General features: G+C 40.8%; 2 protein-coding genes across 5 annotated transcripts in view; both read right to left on the bottom strand.

The window, feature by feature from the left end:
• Nucleotides 1–21,179, bottom strand: part of SEC61A1 (SEC61 translocon subunit alpha 1) — a 327,869-nt gene that overhangs the window by 258,640 nt on the left and 48,050 nt on the right. The gene's annotated exons all lie outside the window — the stretch shown is intronic.
• Nucleotides 1–21,179, bottom strand: part of EEFSEC (eukaryotic elongation factor, selenocysteine-tRNA specific) — a 128,492-nt gene extending 107,313 nt beyond the window's left edge. The window contains exon 1 of one of the 4 annotated variants that reach the window (XM_068694365.1): nucleotides 20,805–21,179. Coding sequence is in view for 1 of the 4 variants with exons in the window: in XM_068694362.1 (XP_068550463.1) it covers nucleotides 15,115–15,391 (277 nt within the window). In the remaining 3 variants the exon portion in view is untranslated. Of the gene's footprint in view, nucleotides 1–15,114; nucleotides 15,498–15,837; nucleotides 15,909–16,315; nucleotides 16,340–20,804 lie in introns of those variants that run through there. The other 3 variants (XM_068694364.1, XM_068694363.1, XM_068694362.1) reach the window with 3 other exon arrangements.

Below are 21,179 nucleotides of genomic sequence, written 5' to 3'. Positions count from 1 at the left end.
ATTCATAAAAATCCACTGCAATAATGGAGGTGATAGTCACTGTGAAGGAGGAAAGCAGTCAAGTTTAATTAGTAAATAAAACTAGACAACACTTACCAAATTTAGAATTGTATTGCTTCACGTTTTATACCTAGGAAAGCATTTACCTTGTCAGGTGAACATACTAAAGCCATCAACTTACAAAAAAGGTCCTCTTATCTCTCAGAAATTCATGATTAAAGAGGTTTTATTTCAAGTACATGTATTTTGAATAATCTTGAAGGGTTCTATGGTTCAACACAGTCCTGCACAGTGATTTTACAGTCCAATTCAAATACTATACAGAACACACCAAGATATCATAGATACTTGAGAATAATTCAGCACAACCTCCCCAGCATTTTCTCTGGGATGAGGGAACTGAATAAAACCCAATTATTTACTCAGGATATAGGCACTTTACTAGCAGCAGTGGCAGTTTGTGTAAGTGACATCTGTAAGCAGTAACATCTGTCGGTTAAGTAAAATACTAATCAAGATCAGAACTTCTACAAAAGGCCACAGTTGTGTTTCTGAGACCCAGAACAGCCATCAGCAGAACAGTACAGCAGGTCTCCCAGCTCTTCATCCCCACAAGCACTCTCCCTCTTATGTTTCACTTGGTAATTAAGGACTTCTCTCCCCAAACTAAATTTTAAAGCTAGAACAGAGGCTGGAAACATCCCCAAGAAAGTGGGAAGAAAGGCTACAGAAAACAACGTCTGCTCAGAATACTCACTGCTCATGTGACCGCCTCCCTGGAATGCTGGCACCGCTCGAGGTATTTAATGCAAATACCCAAGGGACTAACAATCCTAGATAAACAAGAAAATAGCACGGACTGCAAAGCAGTAATGCTTCCACTCCGGAGTATGCTGTACCTGTAAATTTACATTTGAGTTGTTTTTAAATGGATCGAGGTAACCAGCACATTTCAAGACCCCACTGGTCACACCAACAACTCCAAGAGCAGCAACTGCAGGCACGGAGCCACCACAACCGAGCTTGGACTGGATTCTAGAAATCAAGTGCCCAGAAGTCCAGCTAAACCACCTGCACTCAAGAAGTTCACCTCCACGATACAAGTCCTCAGGTGATTAAGAGAAGCAATTCCTAAGCAGGAATTGGTACCAACCAGTGTCAGAAGCAGAGCAAGAATTCCCAAAGATTTCACACTCCTCCCCTTGCAGGGAGCCATGCTTAGCTGCTTCTGCCTTGTACAAGGTTTTGTATGTTATTGCTACTTTCTACAATCTATTAGGTCTTGCCTTGTTTAACATGCAAGTCTTCTAGAACCACAGATTCCAAATTCAATCCTGACAACAGAAACCAGATTAACAGAACAAGGAATGGAGGACCCAGCATGCAAGTTGAACTACAAATTAACTTAAGTAAATATGCTTCTTTTCTTATCTAATCCCTTTGGCATTCCTATCAAACGGTGAAGACAAGTCCTGGTGAAGAACTACATAATAATAAAAGAATAAAAATACAAAGAAACTTTATTCAGTATATTTTCACTGACAACTTACTGTAGATTTCAAAATTAATTTTTGTTAAAAGAGTTCATGAAAGTATTCCCAATAAATTTTTTTATTATATTTCAAACGCCACATTTTGTCTACCTTCGAGGAAAAATTACCTTGCTACATTGTAAAAACATAAAGTTGAAATAGTGTATGAAGAGAAAAAGAAGTGATCTAGGTAAAAATACAAGTCAAATGGTTTTTAATGACTGGTCCACATGGAATTAAAAAAAAATAAATCAGATAAGCACCACAGATAGGCATTTGTTTTTTTTTTTTCTCCCTTACTAAAGTAATGGTAGAATACTTGTTAAGCTAGATTCACGTTATGGGGGAAAAGCTGTTAGACCATGGGGGGGGGGGGGGGGGGGGGGAGTAAAAACATTTGCTCATCTGGTAGTCACCATGTTTTAAACAAGCAATGATCTCCACAGCTTAGAAAAAACAGGAGTTAAATATACAATGAGAAAATTTGCTCTTTACTGAAGAGTTAAAGTTATGCTCGTCCACGAAAAAAATAAACCACAACATCTCGGAGTACACGCATTGTGGGAAGGGATTTACCAGCAAAATGAAAGCTTTGAAATTTTCAGTACTAAGAGATAGCAGCGACAATCTATCCCCTCTGCAGTGGCACTGGGCAGGCGAAGAAGCCCACTTCTTTTCAGCAGCATTGCTGAACTAGGACTCAAGCTTCTATACTGTTAAACCTGGAAGCAAACTGAATATGTAATCATTTTTAAACACACAGACAACATAAAACAAACACAAGTATAGCAAGGGTGAGATATCAGCAACCCTACCCCCTATCAAAAAGCATTCTCCCTGACAGCCCACCAGTGCCCACCTAAATTTATTCCTTATCCAAGTTACGACAAAGCAAACAAGGCCAGTTTTTAACAGTATTGACATCCTTTTCTCATCTCTTCCTCTTATAGGAAAAGACATTAGTATAAAGAAATTGCTTTTCAGCTATTGTCTACTGCATTGACCCTCCTCTTTTCCCCTTTCCTCTCCAGCACCATTTAATTTTTTATTTTTTATCATTATTCTTGTGTTGAAGTGCCCAACTCATATACATAGAGAAAAATCCTTTCCAACTACAAGCTTCAAGATCAGCCCGCTATGGTTTATTCCCCACCATCTGAGAGAGGCTTAAAAGGAAAAAAAAAAAAAACTCATGTTTTCCACTTCTCTTCAAAAAACAGGTAACATTATCATTAAAAACAGAGCCTAGACTATAAACACCTCTACTGCTTACTTAGATGTTCTTCCACAGCAAGAAAAAAAATCTGCTGAAATTGCCAGGCATCAGCCAGATTCAATAAACCAACAATGCATCACTAAGATAAAGTAATGCATAATTAAAGAGTACTAATCACTGCTTAATGAAATGCTGAAAGCACAAGAAAGAGTACAACCTTGGTGATTAAAACCCGATTTTTTTGGCTCCTCAGAACTAACAGAAGTAGAGATAGCGCAGCTCAGGCATTTAGAATATTTTGTAATGATCATTACCACTTAGCAGCAGACCAGAATATACATGATTTTGGAAAACTAGCGTGATGGGGTGTTTTGCTGACCTCGTACAAAGTCTTGTTTGCCAACTTTAGACCACGGCTCAGGCATCCTATATTTCAGTCGTGTCTGGTGCTACGCAGTGCTCTGCTTCTTGTGAGTTGTTCTCCCAAATGCAGCACTTCAGCTGAGCTATCTTGGCTACTTTTGCCATGTCTATGCCGTACTATGCATCTGACTCCTTAAAAAAAAATAGGGCAGAAAGGGGACAATATCTAACCCTGCTTCAGCATCCTCTTAACAGAAACCCACTTCTAAACAAGCAGCGCATTGAGGGGAGCTTGCACAGACTGGGACAAAAAGACAAAATCTTTCACAGAAAGCACAGCAGCAGCACACAGAATGTTGCTGTCCCCAAAATGCGTGCATCTTGAGATGATGGTTTCAGTTCTGTTTCCTGGAAGTTTTCAGAATCCAATAAACACTGCAAAAATTGCTGCATTTCAGATGCTACAAAGTTGTTAGCTCTCCAGTACAAAGCAAAAATGCTGCTGAAATACTATCATACACTGCTAGAATAAATATACAGCTTAACCTCAAACATTCCTATAGCCCTTTTTGTTCCAACTGCTCTCGTATGAGCCCATAAGCTATTGCAAGAAGGCTTAAAACAGTATGCGCAAGCTTTGAAAGGACACCATCAACTAATTTAAATTTCACATTAGTCAGTTGTGTATTTACCTCGGATTGACTCAATTATATGCAAGAAAACAGGAAAAAAATTCCATACACCTGATATCACTTTAAACATGCTCCACAGTTTTCCTAGCTAAGGTTTACAGTCCTCTTAAAAAGGACAAATAAAAAAAAATAAAATTCAAAGGAAAAAAGAAACAAGCACGTTAATTAAAATAGCATTCAACCACTGCATCAATTTGAATACATTCCTAAAAAACATTCTTTTAAAATAAACACGGTGGTTTCTTGGTGCATGGGTGGGTTAGGAAAAGGACAACGGAGCTTGTGTTTAGAAACAAAAGTTAAATGTATCTTCATGTTTGACTTGAGTGGCTTTAAGTTACAACAAATGAAGAAACCATTAACACCTTAACTCAGAGCTGGCGATTACGAGAATAACCAAGTCCTTCACACAGCAAATAAAATTTAAAAAATTTAGAAAATGAAAAAAATACTTGTTAGCCAATACAGTTTGGTAACAAAAGCATGCATCTTAAGATGAAATTTTAATGAAACCTGGACTTTCAGTCACCAATCAATATATATGTTTCAGTTCAGAAGTCTTTCCTACCCTTCACCTTTGAGTCCTTTCTCTACGCAAGGTTTGGCACATGTCAATTTAACCCAAATGTATTTTTTTTATTGCCTCTATATGTAAAATAGAGCACTCCAAACTGACAAGGGTATCTCTTCCACAAGAGATCCCAGTTAAAAAAGCAGCTTTGGACAGAAGACAGCACTACTGGATGTCCTAATACACAGCACAGACTAAAGGGCAAGCTCCGTAAGACATGGGTGAACATCACCAACCACCACACAGCTTCATCAGAAGGCCTGAAAACATGGGAGGATCTCAGCTGTAGGTGAAAAGCCCACTCAGGACAAGCAATAGTGGTCCCTCACCATAAGGTGTAAAATGTATGAAGTAAGCAAACAGAAAGAACAGAACAATTTCCTTTGGGATGCCCAATTCATGGCTTTTGAATATTTAGAAATATCAAGTATGTCACATGCAAGAATAAATATCATCAGCAAAACTTCATTTTTTTAGTGCATTGTGTGTGTATACGTGTGCGCATTTACACACCTTTTTGGTCTAAATTTTTTTTTCAGGCATTAAGGAGTGGTTTTTTTTTTTAATATATATACGAGAGGAGAAAAGATGGTAAGCAGTTGTTTTTTTTCCTTACATCACCAGACAGAAGTAAAAATCACCAGTTGTAATATCACCAAACACAGGCCGAAGTTTTGATGTCATATGCCTGAAGCTGGTCACCTCTGTGACCAGTACTGGTAGCATGTGGGATTTGTTGTTGTGCTTTTGAATAATTTCACTGAGATCATAAAGATTCTGAATGCTTTTTAAAGTGACTTTATGTTCGGGGGTTTCTTTAGTCTCTGATAGAAGCCTAGAAAAAATTAAATGGCATTTGAACTATTTTCTTTATTCCCTAAGAAAATATCTCTTGGTCAGCTCTTCTAAAAAACTTTAAAGGCTGCTTCATAAACTATTTAAGTACAAACTCCAAAAGTTTGTGCTTAATGCACGGTATAGGATTTTTTTCCATAAATCTTCAGAGAAGTTCAGGGATGCTGTGGTTCCAAAATTGTGTACATGTAGAACTGCATGGTAAGGTCAGGCAACACAGACACTTCTCTGAACCCTTCCAGCATCCTGTGACACAGACGTGTGCACGTTCCAGCCCTGCAGCATTGGGCAAGCCACCTCTATAAAACTGCACGGAATGATCTCGTATCCTCACTCCCACGTTTATCTGCTGAGCCTCCATACCCACGCTGAAGGGTTTGGATACCATCACTGACTACCCAAGCACGAGGGTTAACAGTGACCCAGCTGCTAAGTTTGGAGCCCTCCTGTTTGGGGGACACAAGCCCAGCACAATTTCATGGCTATAATACGCTGGGAATTGCAGGGGATCAGGTGCAGAAAGCTCCCCCAAGCCATGCTGTTTTTCCTTCACTCCTGTTGAGATAAAAAGACACCAGAGCTGCCACCGCTGCTGCTGGAGTGGTTGCAACCCGCATGGCAGCAAGCAAGAGCATCCCAAACCCACGGAGGGCTGAGACCTGTCCCCGTTCATTTACACGCACAGTCTAAGCCACGCTTTAAATCATTTCTCATACTGGAATGTCAGCGTGGATAACCACTGCCAGAACACGACACAGAATCCCCCAAAGTCAACCACAGGTTCAGGTAATCATGACCTCCCCTTTCACAACATAAATGCATAATTTCCGCACCACTCTTTGATGAAGGGACCACAGACTTGAAAAGAGGAAACAATTACAGTCATTAGAATTTCACCCAAGCATGAGATTTAATCTCGGGCCACGGTCTTGCCAATGGCTGTGGGGGTCTCAATGGAGACAAAATTGCTCCGTGGGAGAAAAAAATGCCTCGATGATGACATTAGTCAGCAAGAGAGACTGAGCTTTGTCTTCCATCCAACGGCACGGTTAAATACAAGGAAACCATTTTCCCTCCCCCTCTTGATCCCAAAAAAAAGAAAATACAATAATTTTGTTTCTTTCTCCAAATGCAGCTTTTGCATACTTTGGAAACTTTCTTCTCCAAAGCAATAACGCTGGAAGGGAAGTGTTTAATATAACCAAAGTAGATTTAAGTATGAATAAACGCCTGCAACAAAAGACGTTTTCCCTTGCCTACCCTGGTTAATATAACTGGACAGTACCATCAACAATTCTCTAGTATTCCTACAGCTTTCTTTAACCAACAGGTTCTCAAAGACCATCTCAAATTTTACAGATAGAGGAAACATCTCTAAAATATGCCCACCTGCTCTACAATACATTTAGTGGAAATAAAAGACGGTTGAAGCTTTGCACAACAAATTGAGGTGCAGTTCCACAATTAAGAAGAGTGCCCAAGATCTAAGAGCACCAACTACTGCTACGTGCCAACCACATGTTGCATGCCAAAGAAGACATAAAACAAAGGAAAGCTTTGGCACAGAAGACAAAAAAACGCTTCAGGGGACTGGATTAAATTCACTTGTCTGGCACTGCAGAAAAAGCAGAGCTACAGTCAACAAAACAACATTCATGATCCTTTTATGGCAAGAATTGAAAGAAAATAAGAAGTTTTTAAGCAAACAAAACATTAAGTCCAAATGAATCATCTCTTCTCTCAAGGCTGGGGTGAGCGGCCTGGTTTCTCACCTAGGTCAAATTCTATAAATCTCAAAACCCAAACTTGGATTATTATTTTTTTTAATCTCTCCCATGTCATCCTTTACCCTTGCAGTGCTGCTGAACACAACCAGTTCATTTTTGTTTAAACTCTCTTATTTCCTCTTCTTCCACTACTCACCAACTTGATCACATTCCTCATACACGGAGTCTGGCTGCAACCACCCCTAGCGCTGGTAAAGCTGATAATTACGATCTAATGTAAAATTAATCAGCTTAAGTTTGAAACAGAGATTGTAATTCAAATTGGAAGCCAACACTAACCATTTCATGTTCACTTGGAAGTGATTAGATAGGCTGTGCAAGAACATTTTGGTAGAATAACTGATAAGGAGATGGGAAGTAAGAATTATTGGTATTTACTTAGCCTGCAACGCTTTTGGAAGCAAACAGTTTAAAGGAAGCACTTCAGAATGGCTATTTAATCTGAATTGTACAGATAGCACTGGGAATACGTTCTCACTGAATGAACAGTATCTTTGCGATCATGGCTATCGTACGAGCTGTTCGAGTCTTTCTTTGCTGGAGCTCATGCTCAGTTTTGCTCTGTTACGAGCTGTGACCCACAGAATACAACGTGTTCAAGAATCCATCTGGAAGTCACCACCACTGAACATCTGTCCTTGCTCTTCTGCTTGCCAGGCCAACCTCAGGGTTCCCAGACAGAAAACAACTAGCTGCCACACCGCAGGAACAGCTATTTATTCCACTTATGGACGGTAACAATGACAATGTGCAGATTTGGCTTGCTCTCGTAGCTGGAAGATCTGCTGCATGTCTGCTTTAGCATCGTACCCTAGATTTTTCCATCTGCATTTTGTTTTTCTAAGGGCTTTGAAGAACACCACTACAGCCATTCAAGAACATGCGCTATTACTACTGGTAAAAAACACACAAAAACCCCCAGACCTATTAAGGAAGCAAAGTTCATGGCTCCATCAAGCTGAACTAGTTTTTAAAAGTGAGTTTTATACATAAGCAATATATCATTCAACTTGCATCTAGTAATTGAAGACAGCTTCCAAAGCAAGCTGTAGAACAAATACCGTAGAACCTAATCAAACTGCTTTAATAAGTAGACCACTGTGAATTGCTAAATTGGACTATTTAGCAAGCAAAAAGATCCATCATCAGTAAAAATACTACTTGGAAAAGTCGGCTTTAAAAATTGCTGTTGTCAAACTAAATTAATTATAAAGATGCTTCACATTTTACAGTAAGTTATAAATACCTGAGTAAAATTTATTCTAAGACTTCGTATTATCTAATATTTAAAATCTCCTAAAAAAAGACTAATAAAGCTCAACCACTCTCCCAGAGAGCTTACAAAATCTCAGGCAAGAAGAAACATGACGCAAAAATGAAATGAAAAGGCATGCAGTTATTTGATGAATGCTAGCACACAGTATGATGGAACAAAGAAATTCTGTTTTTACATCAATAGGGAGAGCGATCAAACAGAGTTACTCAGCACCATAACAGCGCTTGGTTATTATGTTTTCCTGAGAAGCTGTCAAGTTTTTATGTCAAATAATGAAGTGCGAATTAGCACAATTTTGTTGCATGTAAGTATGCACACATAACCATTCACAAGCTTTGCAGAAAAATTATCCCATATTAGCAAAAGAATTTAACTTTCAAACACGGTTCAATAAAGCCACTCATTTACAATCTACATTTAAGATGGAGAATTAAATTATAAATCACATCTTCAGACAACATACTCTTTTTAAAAATTGAATACTAGAAACTTGACAGAACTCTGAAGAGAGTAGAAGAGAATGTAATTATTCAATATAACTTTTGAGATCAGAAGATGATGGCTTGCTGTTAAACCCATAGAACAAAAAGGCTCTTCCTGATTTTCTCTCTGATGTTACTGAACAGTTGATGCGTACTTTAGGAGCACATTGAACCTGTGCAACTAATAGGGAAGTCAGCTTCAAGTTAAAAAAAAAAAAGCAGAGAAGAGCATAAAATAGAAATTATATCAGGCAAGTAAATTAGCCTGTTACTACACTCAAAAAAGCATTAATATGCACAAAAATAAGAAGGAACGGAAAAGTAATGGAAGAGTAGAACAATTTAAGTTACAATATGGATAGATTAAAATTCCACGAAGACTGCTATTCTGTTTTAAAGTATCTGCTACACACACCTAAAAACAAGTTCCATTCTACTCCTAATGTACAAGCAGCCCTACACAGCACAGAAACAATTCAGAGTGGATTTAGTACAACTGCCTTGCTTTTACAGGGTTAAATGACACGGGAAAACAGGGAAGAAAATAAAGGAGTTGTGTACTGAGTTTCATGGTTCCCGCATTTCCAATTGCTTTACAGGTTAAATTAGCTAATCTTCCAGAGTTGTAAAATAAAATTTAAAAAAAAAAAAATGACCCTTTATGTGGATGAAGTGTCATCCCCCCCACATGCAACTTCAATGAAAACCAGTTGTTTCATCTCATCTGGGTTACCTGCCTCTGTCATGAAATATAGACGACGACACCCTATGCATTTTTACTGCTTAAGGTATAAAAACGCTATTCAAATTGTAAATGAAGTCAGACTAACCTTCCTTAAAAGACAGGGGTCGTTTTCTTTAGGAAGGAGAAAGTTAAGCCACAGTTGAGTTCTAAATCTTCTACTTGATTTTGTTTCATTTCCAAGTAAGGTCACCCCATCCCTGCTGACCTGTTACCCTACATACTTATCACTGAGATCCTACATCGCAAGCAAACACTGCCCTCTTGTGCGCTGAAATGTCCTGTAGACACAGCTGCATTTCACGGGGTTGGGGAGAGGGCTTTTTAGAGCATTACTGCTTTTATACCAGCTGCCTCTTCTTTAGACATAGTTACTTAATATTAAAAAAAAGGGGGGTTAATTTCAATAAAAATAGTCCTTTGTCTCACAAGTAGCAGGCTCCAAGCAAATTCCTTGACGTAAATTTAAAAACAGCACGCAATTTCAAGAGAAAGGCTTTTCATTCACAGAAATAAAGTTTATTTGCATTTTTAACACAAAGCAATGTCAGCAATCGAAATTGCTGACATTGAACCATGAACCCAACAAGTTTACTAGGGTTTAGAGAGTGCTAGCTGGAAATGGTGAACTCTTGACTCGTGAGCATTTTCACTGCATCAAACCTCAAAAAGAAAAGTTACATTACATGGGACTCGTAGTTTAATATTTTCAGCAAAATGAGGTTGTTTGTTAGGTTATTCTCACTTCAGGATGGCAGGCAAAGCCTCAAAACCCTCCAGTGACCTTCCTAACCAGATGAGTAGCTGTTGAACACCACAAAGCACTCCGTACTCCAGAAAACAGGCTTCCCTTCAACAACCAACATCAAGAGGCCTCCATGAAAATTCACAATAATCCCTATATATAATGTAAGATGTATATACCACTCTAAAACTGTACAGAGCTCTTTCTCACCTGGGATTAAAAAAAAAAAAGAAAAAAAACAAGAACTGTCGTATCTTCACAAAGGTGTCAACAAGCAAAGGTTGGCACTGATGGCAGTATATTTTCTTGACAGTAATGTAAAGGTAACCCTGAGTTTACAAGTTCTCTTAAAACCTTACAACAACTTCATCAAAACAACAAATCTGCGATAAAAGTACCTTCTTTTGGCGCTGTGTTAATCTTACAAATAATCTGCATCTGACCGCCTTTGAATGCTGGTAGCAAGCCCACATTCCCCTTGATCTCCCAAGACTGTTTTCATTGTACTCATTTGCATCAGCAAGACATGCTTTCGCTATGCTCATTTCCCCCTCCCCAAGCTCTTGTGCAAGTTCAAAAGTCTTGGCCCCTCCGATGTATCAGGTATGAATTAATACCCTTCCTTAACGGAACACAGCAGCAAAGTGGAAACAGACACTTGCAAGGCAGTTTTCTTTGAAAGGAACTGCAGGGACAAATGGTGACAATGAAGCTCTGGTTATAAAGTAAAGAGGTCAAAGGTTCAGCAAGGCACAAGGATTACAAAACTACAAGTTCGCCAGAATTCCCCCACAGGTTTAGACAACCAGGGTCAAGCAGTAGCTTTCCAATTAAAACCCTATAAGGCTATCCCGTCCTTTGAACTTCACGGGGTAAAAGAAAGATAACTTTCTTCTGTAGAAGCTCTTTTGAGAACCCATCCCAGAGCTGAACAGAAAAAGCATCTGACAACAGCTCACCTAAAACAAACCCCGCAGGATCCCCTCGCTGCATGTGTGTGGGGGAAGCTGGGGTGAGGTAATCATGTTCTTCTGTATTAGTGTGCTGACCCTTTGTAGGGCATGAAATTAACCATCAGCAAGTAAAAAATCTGCTACTGGTTAGACTACTTTGCTACGCAAAGTGGTCTTAAAATGAAATATGGGGATTGAATTTCTTCTGGAAGATTAACTCGTATAACCTCTCTGCAGGCATCCCCTGCTGCTGAACTCATCGGAGACACCATTCTGGATGCACCGTCTGTGACACACAAACCTAAAAGCAACTCTTGTTTTACTTCGATTTGGTTAACATCAGTTTTGCCGAAGCCTGGAGAGCTGAGATCTAATACAAGGATGGCAGCTAAAAAAAAAAAAAAAAAAAAAAAAAAAACAGCACTGACAGAGACTACTTCATCTCAGTGCGTGTGCAATTTTGACAAGACACCTCTTAACTCCTAGCAATGGAGGAAAGCAGCACTGCACTCTGCACTCATTCATTCAGTGCAAAAGGCAAGCACAGCTGATAGGAGTGCTTCTTGTGACAAGCTAAGAATTTACCATTAAAAATCAGTTATTCAGATTTGTTTTCTGTTTATCAATTTGACTACAAACAGCCGTAAATACAAACAGCACTTGTTGTATGAAAGACTACCTCCTGCTACTGCCAAGTGAAGTCTTGAAACTCATATCAAGTACTAGGAAAAAAGTTCTGTTCCTGCCATTCAGAATAGTGCAAATAAATGAAGTACACAGCAGAGTCCGAACCATGCAACTATCCAAAGTAACTTAATACCTTCTTGCGACATCAGACACAGAAGTCTGTGGTAGAAGAATAAACCAGCATGGTTTAAATACACACAGAAAACACGATGTACTAAGTCAAGTGCCCATCACTTATTCCATTCCAGGCTTGACTATCACCTTCCAGATAAAACTTTAAGAAAGCAACTTGGGTGGAACTGTCCACAACATTTCCAATTCCTAGCATGCAGGTTAGAAAAAAACAAAACACACTTGATTTAGCATTCGATAGGTTTTCTTTTCAAGGACAAGCTTTGTAAGAAAAATGTAGCCACAGAGAATGAAATATGACTTTCATTTTCCATTCCATTTGCTTACTGCTCAAATATTCTGCATTCACTTAATCCTAAGGTATTGTCTCTAAATAAGCATCCTGTGAGTGACTGTGAAAAGTATTTGCAAGGTCAAGTGCTACCTAGCGTAGCATGACAAAAATGCAATACTACATTCAGCCATGAAAAATGCCCTTCAAGAATTAGCCAGATTCAAAAATATGTTAGAGAACAGTAAATAGTTTCAGCTGATCTGCAAGTTGGTTTATCAGCCTTGCACTGGAGAGGAATTAACCCTTAGAGTATTCTGGAAACACAGAAAAGATGCTGGTTAGAAAGGATGACAGGCTGCTGATTGCTCTTGTGAAGCTAGTAAAAAGCTCCTGAGAAGGAGCCTCTTGAGCTAGTTGCCCAGTGGCAGATTTAGCAAACTGAATAAAGCCACTGCTACCCAGCCACAGCAGACAGCAACCCCCAACAGGGCATTCAAAGGGGATCCAACCAGTTTACACAACCTTCAATGAAAGAGCTTCAAACAAGAGCATGCAGCAGCATATTTTCACACCTGTAGCCCCAACAGCAAAAGCTGCACGTGGATGAGGATAACACAGAAGAGAAAGCTGCCCTCTTCTCACCCCCCTTCCAAATCCTCACATCCTGCTCCCTTTATTGGAGCCCCTCCACCTCCCATTTTTCTGTAGGTTAACTCAAGCTGCAGAAATCTCAGGCCTTAATTTCAGGAGAGCGGTATTTTCAAGACCTGGGGGAACTCTGATGTGCAGAATTAACATAGGAAGATAGAACATTTTGCTCTGATATTTTATTTAGAAGCCTTAAAAATAGAAAACGTAAGAAGAAAATCATAGCATCTAAAAAAGAGCAGTAGCCTTCTTGCTTTCAGTGAAAATGCTTGGAATGGCAAACCCTGAACGCTTATGCTGAGAAAGAAGATGAAGATCTAAATTTTAAAGTACCGTGATCTGGGAGGCCTGGCTTTCCACTTCCAAAAAACTGGAAATGGTGGCAATATCAAAATACTGAAGGATGTATCCTATTACACACAATATATTTCAGTTTCACCAAAACATACTAAAATTGCGAGTGCCCTGAATAGTCCCAGCAGCATAGATCAGGTTTTAACAACAAGGTCTCACTTTTTAAACCTGGTAGTAAAAACAAATAAGCATCCCATACCAAGATTTATGTGTATGCTATCAAGCACGCAGATGAAATTTCTAGCTCTGAGTATTAACACAATACTGCATTTTCTTTGCAATTCTGTTTAATATATAGGATTGCAGTAAGTCATACGAATCAAAATTTTCACTAAAATATGTAATCTGGTATAATTGGGACTAAGCGAGTTTGACAAGCTTATGTGCCGGAATTGGTACCTGTACAGAACCATGCTTGCTGGGAAGAAAAATTATCATTCACCCAGTCTAATCCACATCCTTTCTTCTCCCAGCATGGCCCATCAGTAATGTTTTTTGATTAACTTATTCAACCAACTTAGACAGCTGGGACTAAATGCTGTGAAGTTCTTCATAAGAGCAGTAAGTAGGAAGCAATAAGAAGTTTATGTATCAAATAACCACTCCAATATAAGTGATAACAAAAGCTATTTTTCCAGGCCTTCCTGAGTCCTCTTCAGAGAAAGCTCACCCCGCTCAGATTAGTTGTTTCCTAAAGAAAGGAGTGTCTATCTGCAAGTCACTCTACAGCCCGTCCAAGAAAAGCTACCATTTGCCAAAATAAACTTGGCTCTTCAGAAGATAATCAGGTGCTTACAATTACTTAAGCCCAGTAACAGACTGTAAAGCACAAAAGACTCAAAGACCACAGATTTCAGGGATTCGGCACACAGCCACTCCTCTCTTGCAGCTATTGAGCGCGCACTGACAGTGCTGCAGAAATCAAGAAGTGAAGTATTTATTATTCTACCCAAAAGAAATGCAAGCAGTACAATGTTATTACTGCTAATACCACTTACATGTATTATGACTGCTCAAAATGGGGGTTAACTTGTACATCGTGAAGAGTAAGTTGGCCTGAACCTCAGCATAGCTGCCAGGACGCGTACATCACATTACAAAACTACCACCTCCTAGACACTGAGGAGGCACTAGCACAGCAAATACAGGGGAACTGGATTTTCTGAAGCCCCTATAGCTTCAGTTTATCAGCCTGGGACTACTTTGCAGTGCCTGCTGCCACAATCCCTGTCAGGCACCAACAGGCTCTCAACTTTAAGAGTCAGAAGCAGGAGGTGCTGTTCCTCACAGAACAAGGTGAGCTAACCTAAAATGATCTCTAAAGCCAGCCAGATGAATCTCCGTGTATCCTCAACGAAGACTAAAACGGAAGATGACCAAAACCCACTTGATGCTTTCTAACCATACAATTTTCATGAGAAGCCCTCGGCCTCCACACCAGCAGGGTCTGCCACACATGCACACCCACCAGGTGCACCACAGCTCCCAGCACCGGGGATACCAACCTGGCAGCTTCAACCAGGGGGGAAAACCAAGCTACCATTACACTTCCACACCACAAACACTCTTTGTACACAACAAAAACTTTTCTCCGAGGGCTTGCAAGCAAACCGGCCAGGCCTGCGCCAAGACCACCGGACCACTCCCCTTTCCAGCCAGCCTCCCTCGGAGCACAGAGCTGGTGCTGGAGGGATCCCGGGGCTGGGTGCCGAGGCCACCAAACCTGTGCCAGCCCCGACCCGAGCCCAAGCCCGAGCCCCGCCGCACCGGGCCGGGGAGGGGCGGCCGCCCCCGCTGCCCCTTACCGCCGATGATGGTGCGGATGAGGGAGGCGTGCCCCGGGCAGTCGACCAGGGTGAACTGGAGCTCTCCGGGCCCCGGGCCGAGCTGAGGAGGCAGGGCGGTGCGAAAGCAGGAGAAGCCCAGATCCAACGTGATGCCCCGCGCCCGGCTCTGCGGAGCCCGGTCGAAGGCGGCGGTGGAGCCGGTGGTGCTGAGCGCCCTGGCCAGCGCCGTCTTGCCGCTGTCGATGTGGCCCAGGACGCCCACGTTAACGTTGAGGACGCGGGGCAAAGCGGCCATGGCGGCTCCGCAGCCGGCAGGGTCCGTCCCAACAGCGCCCCTGCGGCAACGCCGGCACCGCCGCCGCCGTTCCGCGGCCTCCGGCCCGGGGAGAGCCGCGGCCGGAGCCCGGCCCGGCCCCGCGGTGGCTGAGGTGGACGCGGAGAGGGGAGAGGCGCAGCCAGCTCCCGGCGCGGGCTGGGAGCCTTCCTCCGCTGTGGAGTGAAGTAAAAGTGGTGTAAAAGAGCTGAGAGGGCGTCGTGGTTGTGGTACACACGCCAAAGGGTGGCCCGGAGAGGCAATGAAGCAGCCGCATGCATCGTGATAGGTCACAACCACATCCACAAGTGATGAAAGCCACCCAAATCCCACCAAAAAACCCCAACTCACCTCACGGCACCACCACTCCCAACTACACCCATACCAATGAAAACCACCCCAAATCCTAACAAAAGCCCCTAACTCACCTCGTGGCACCCCACAGACAGCTACCCCACAACCCCTTCTAGTGTCTCCTTATCTAGGGGCAGCAATTAAACCCAATAACTTCACACACCCAACAGCTGGTGGCCCCTTTTCAGGTGGCCTGGGGCTCATCAGGGCCAGGCCTAGCCACAGCTGGAGGGAGCCATGAGCACCTGCTGAAGGCCTTGGGGATGGGTTTCCCTAATTGTCCCTGCCCGCTGTCTCGCCCACGCTAACTAGTCACTGTAGGGCCACTCAGCCTGGCCCACTCGCTGTCACAGCACAACTTTGTCCTGCCTGCAAGGATACCTGGGCATCGTCTGGTGCTGAAATTTGGTTTACATTGCATAGACATTGTAAATTCACTTAAAAAAAAAAAAAATCATTCATTTTACTTTTATTCACTGATTTCTGAGGTTGCATAATTCCTTCTCCTGCAAGTATACTTCCTTTGTGTAGGATACTTCCTAAAAATCATACCTTGAAGAGATTAAGAATAATCAAGATCAATCAACCAAGTACTGAACAGCTCTCTGGCAAACCAACACCAACCACCACCAACCAGGTAGACAATCATCTGCAGCCTGGGAGCATGTAACAGGATAAGGGCAGGAGCACATTTCACTCGTTTAAGTCACCTGGCTTTACTGATATCCCTTTATTGATATCCCAGGAGGCACACAGGGCCAAATGCTGGTCACAACACTTAACACAAGCATGAAGACATGTGCTCTGCATTTTCAGTAACATCTACTAAGTAGTCCTAAGTACTATTTCAACTGATAACAGCTGTTTACAAGCCAAGAAAACAATACTGGAACTGTTTTAGGCCATACACAGGTGTGCAAGTAGACTAGACCTGCACTATACAGATTTTTTTTTTTTGAGAGCAATGCTCTTGCTCACCTTATACAATAATATATATTGCTAATAGCATTTAGCATTCACAGCTCAGTAACTAATCATAAAATTGGGCCAGAAGGGTAAGATGACTTGCCTGAGGTTATTTTCAGCATCATGGATTTATTTTAGACTCTAAACACCGGGCTTTCTTACAAAGAAAGTTGCTTCATATCTTTTCAATATGAAAGGGTTTACAGAGCTTTAAATCTGGGTACAAATTACCCCTCCCTCCTAGCCAAAAAAATGCAGAAGTCAAGATGCCAGAGTCAATGAGTCAGTAGCACAAGAGAAAAAAAAAAAAAAAAAAAAAAAGCAGACATTCCTAGCATGCAGTGCTATTTGAAAGAAAACTACATCCCTAAAGGAAAGAAAGAAACTCACGAGGAGTACTGCCAATGCACTGAGCTAGCCTGGTTAATAGGTTTCTTCAGCAGAATAGTTCAGCTTGATGGGAGCTCTGTCATGGGAGCTGAATTAAGCATAATGTCACTTTTCAGACCAAGTTCCCAGGCTTTGAATAGTTTCCTGTGAAATCATAAGGCTTCATAGCTCATGTGCATTTCACTGCCCTGAACGTCTCAATCTGTTATATCAATACATACTTGCAAAGTTAATGGAAAGTATACTTGAATTCCCACAAGAAAAGGCCCTACAATATCATAATCCACAGATATCACTGCATCGTATTACATACCATTTAATTCTTTTAACATTAATTATTAGACAGCTTCAGAAGGAAAGGTGAAAAAAGGTCTGATTCCCAACCAGCAGAGGCATTATCCAACAGTCCTCCAGACACCTAAAATACCCACCACTGTCAGCAAGCTTTGACAGGGTATAGAGGTCTTAAAGTTTCTACAGTTCTTGTAAAAATTGGCAATGAGATAAAGGAAACATCCATTTCAATGGCCTACACAGCCTAACAGGCTACAGCAAGAGCTCAGGTGTGATCCATTTTGCTTGGACTGCCAACTTACCAATGAAACAAAGAGCAGTGACCGTAACTAGAGAGATACTGCACAGAACTCGGGGGGAAGAATTGGTTTTGCTAAGGTGATGTAATGAGGAAGATAAAAATCTATAGCGAAATGGATTTAATCCTACTGATCCCATACAAATGGTGGCATTTCCTTTATAGCGCTATACTCTTAAATGACCCACAAGGAGGGGGGATATTAGGTAGGAACTTGGGCTTATTCTATTTCCTTTAGACATAGGAAAGACTTCCAACTCTCTAGATAGAGAAGGCATTTATCCTCGTATAGAAGGGAAAATATTTGTAAACAACTTGCACTTCAGTGGGAAAAAAATACAAGTTTGCTGCGGCATCCACAGTTCTGTTGTTACCACTCAGCAGATACCTCTGTATACAGGAATTTATAGCCTGTGGATTAGATTTTGCTATGTATCACCTGAATGCACAGCTTTTTGCAAGACTGGGGGACATGTGGTAGCAGTATCATGAATACACTTTGTCACTGATAACAAGGAGGAGATATTTGATAAACATGTGGACAATTTTATTCAGCATTAAGAGAGGTTCTTTGTAGTTGCTCACAAAGTTTGAAGAATTAAGGATTTGGGAATAAAGCGATGGCATTTGTTACGAGTCATCACTCCTACTGCTTTGATGACAAGTAGGAAAAACCTTTCAGCTTCTTTTGCAGGAAAGAAAACAAAAAACACACACAGGTCTTGACCTTACTAAGATGGAGAGGCAAACATGGCAAAATGAAAGAATCCCAGCTTCTCCATATTTTTCTACATCCATCACAAAGCAACCAGTTTATAGCATTTAGCTGTTCTCCTTGCTTTGTCCTCAATACACCATTCCCCTTTCCAGTTCTTCTCTTCTGTACTGAATTTCTTCCTTAAAAAGTGTTCAGTTTAATTGCTAAAGTTTATGGACTCATGGGAGAAAGGGCAGGAAGTCAGACTTTCAGGATAGAGTAAAAATGTAAAGGTCATTCACACACTCACACACACGTACTCTCTCTCACTCCAAAAATAATACACTATTTGACAGTTTCAGGATTCAGCATGTCCCACTGAAATTTGAAAGCTTATGTGAAACTAGGCCACGTCCTGTAACCTCAAACATTTAGTCTAGGAAAACAGCTCTCAAGTCTCCAGCTCCCACATCGGGTATCACATGACGTCTGTGCCAAACAGGAGACCTCAAACAGGGGGGCAAAAGAAATGTTGGTAAAATGAGTTGATTAAACCTGGGGAATAACAGTTCAGACCGTTAGTGACAGGTATTATTTTTTCTGGTTAACTGGCTAGTGAAATATTAAATTATACTCGGAGCACCTATAACATGAGATGGGCAGAATGGCCTAACACTGACTTAAATCTCATGGAATGGACAAAGGAGACTCAAGCTTTGCAACAAAATTATTTTACTCTCCCTCTTTAATGGATGCATTAACTATCCAAGACCACAAAAACCATGTTAAGGTTGAGGTTCAATATTTCCTCATGCTGATGCATCATATCACATCAGACATCAATTATTATAGATCTTCTAAGCTATTTGAGTTCAGTCATAAACTTTACGGTAGTTCTTCTCATACTCCTCTCTTTCTGACAAATAAACAATTAATCCTGTGTGGTCTAAAGGATTATTGTTTGTTTTCCTTCACCCAAATGTACTTTTTCCCCCCTCTAACTGCAATTTCAGTACGATGCTCTACAAGCATATGGAATGAGTGAAACGATCAGTTTTTTTTTTACAATGAGATGTGCCAAACCGTTCAAAGCTGAAGGGTAACAGTAAAACTCCTTAAGTGATGCTCATTTGATCAAGTAAGAGGGAGAAACCAGTCTCACATCCATCAAGTAAACAATTGTTTAGTGGATTTTTTTTAATACTGAATACCCTCTTCTACTGCAAATACAAACCCAAGCCATTTTCATAATGAATTCTGCAGGTTAGTGCTAAAATTGTACCTTCATCACGGCAGTAGATTTTATGTACTGACTAGAGATGATTCCTAGCGGCCTGAAGTTTTAGGTTTCAGTCCAATTCTATTTTTGAGACTTTTTGAGAATTTTTCTGTTCTATTGCTGTAGATACAAAAGTTAAAAACCTTCTGGTTTTGTTTCCTCTCATTAAATATGTGCTACCCATTTTTATCAGAAAATCTCTAGTTAAATTACTATTTCTTATGTAGTATAGCTAATCTTTACATTTCCTTTAAATTATAATGAACATTAACAGCAATTCTCTATTTTTCTGTCTCAGTGTATGTTCCTATACCCTTTCACAAAAGAAAATAAGGAAATATTAATAAATAGACTTTGAAATGCCATAGTTTAAAAAAAAAAAAAGTGCCTGGCTGCAATTTCAAACAAGATAACACGGAGCATATGGACAGATTTCAGTAAAGTTAACAAAAGACTACATATTTCACCCATTGCTAGCTCTTATTAAAAGAGTGCCATAGCTGGCCTGAACTTATTGCTAACAACATCGCTGCCTCCAGAGCTCTTCGAAGACTTGCTAATTATTCCTTCAGAACTGGCAGAAACTTGAACTCTGACCAGACATACCCACAACACTTGCAGCAGCCCAATACACTAGAGAAATCAAAGTTGTATATTTGCTCTTTTACCAAAAAATGTCTACAGCTCAGTACATATTAGGCATTTGTATTCTGTGACTAATATGACCCTGAAAGGACGTATAGAATCCAATAGTATACATGCTTTTTTAATTATTTAAGGGATAGCTTGTGTTTATTGGATTCAAAAATTCTTAGCTAAAACAGTTGTCTAAGTGGATACCCTTACAAAGGTGTTGAACTACATGTGTGCGCAATTATATTGTAATTGCAATTCTAAACTAGATTATGTAAATATAAACTGACAGAACAAGTTAGCAGAAAAAGAAAAAAACAAATAGCCAAGTCTTTGCTGAATGACACATATCAAAACTAACGGAAGCTGTTGGACAAAAAGGGAACAAACAGCACGTATCGTGCCCACCAAGCTTCTGCAGCCCCAGCCACTACACCCACCCTTCCCAAAAGCTCCCCTCTATTTTGTGTCATCACACAACTACCTTTGTAATTCTGCCTGGCAAGCAGTAGCAGAGCTGAGACAGCAGCATCCCCTTGAACAAACAGGCCTGCATCATGCTGTTAGTCCATTAACCTTGTGGCATCACACACGTAGCCACAGCTTTATTATCAGACACGATGCATTAGTGGGAAGAGTCCTCTCATTTTGGAGAGTAATCCCTGTATCTGCAAGGACAAGTCAGGGGAACAGGCACCTCTGAGGTGCTCTGAGATTTCACACGTCTCCGTCTCAAGCATTTAAACACCATACAGAAGATGCAACAGGTGAACCACAAGCCACGGGATGGCACAGGTGTGAGAGCCATGGGTGAGTTCTGTGAGGGCACGAAGCTGGATGCTGAGGAGATGAAGTTTAT

The sequence above is a fragment of the Anas acuta genome, chromosome 11 (genome assembly GCF_963932015.1).
Source record: "Anas acuta chromosome 11, bAnaAcu1.1, whole genome shotgun sequence".
NCBI lineage: Eukaryota > Metazoa > Chordata > Aves > Anseriformes > Anatidae > Anas > Anas acuta.
Note: the sequence above shows the minus strand (reverse complement) of the source record. Positions and strands in the feature narration are given on the sequence as shown.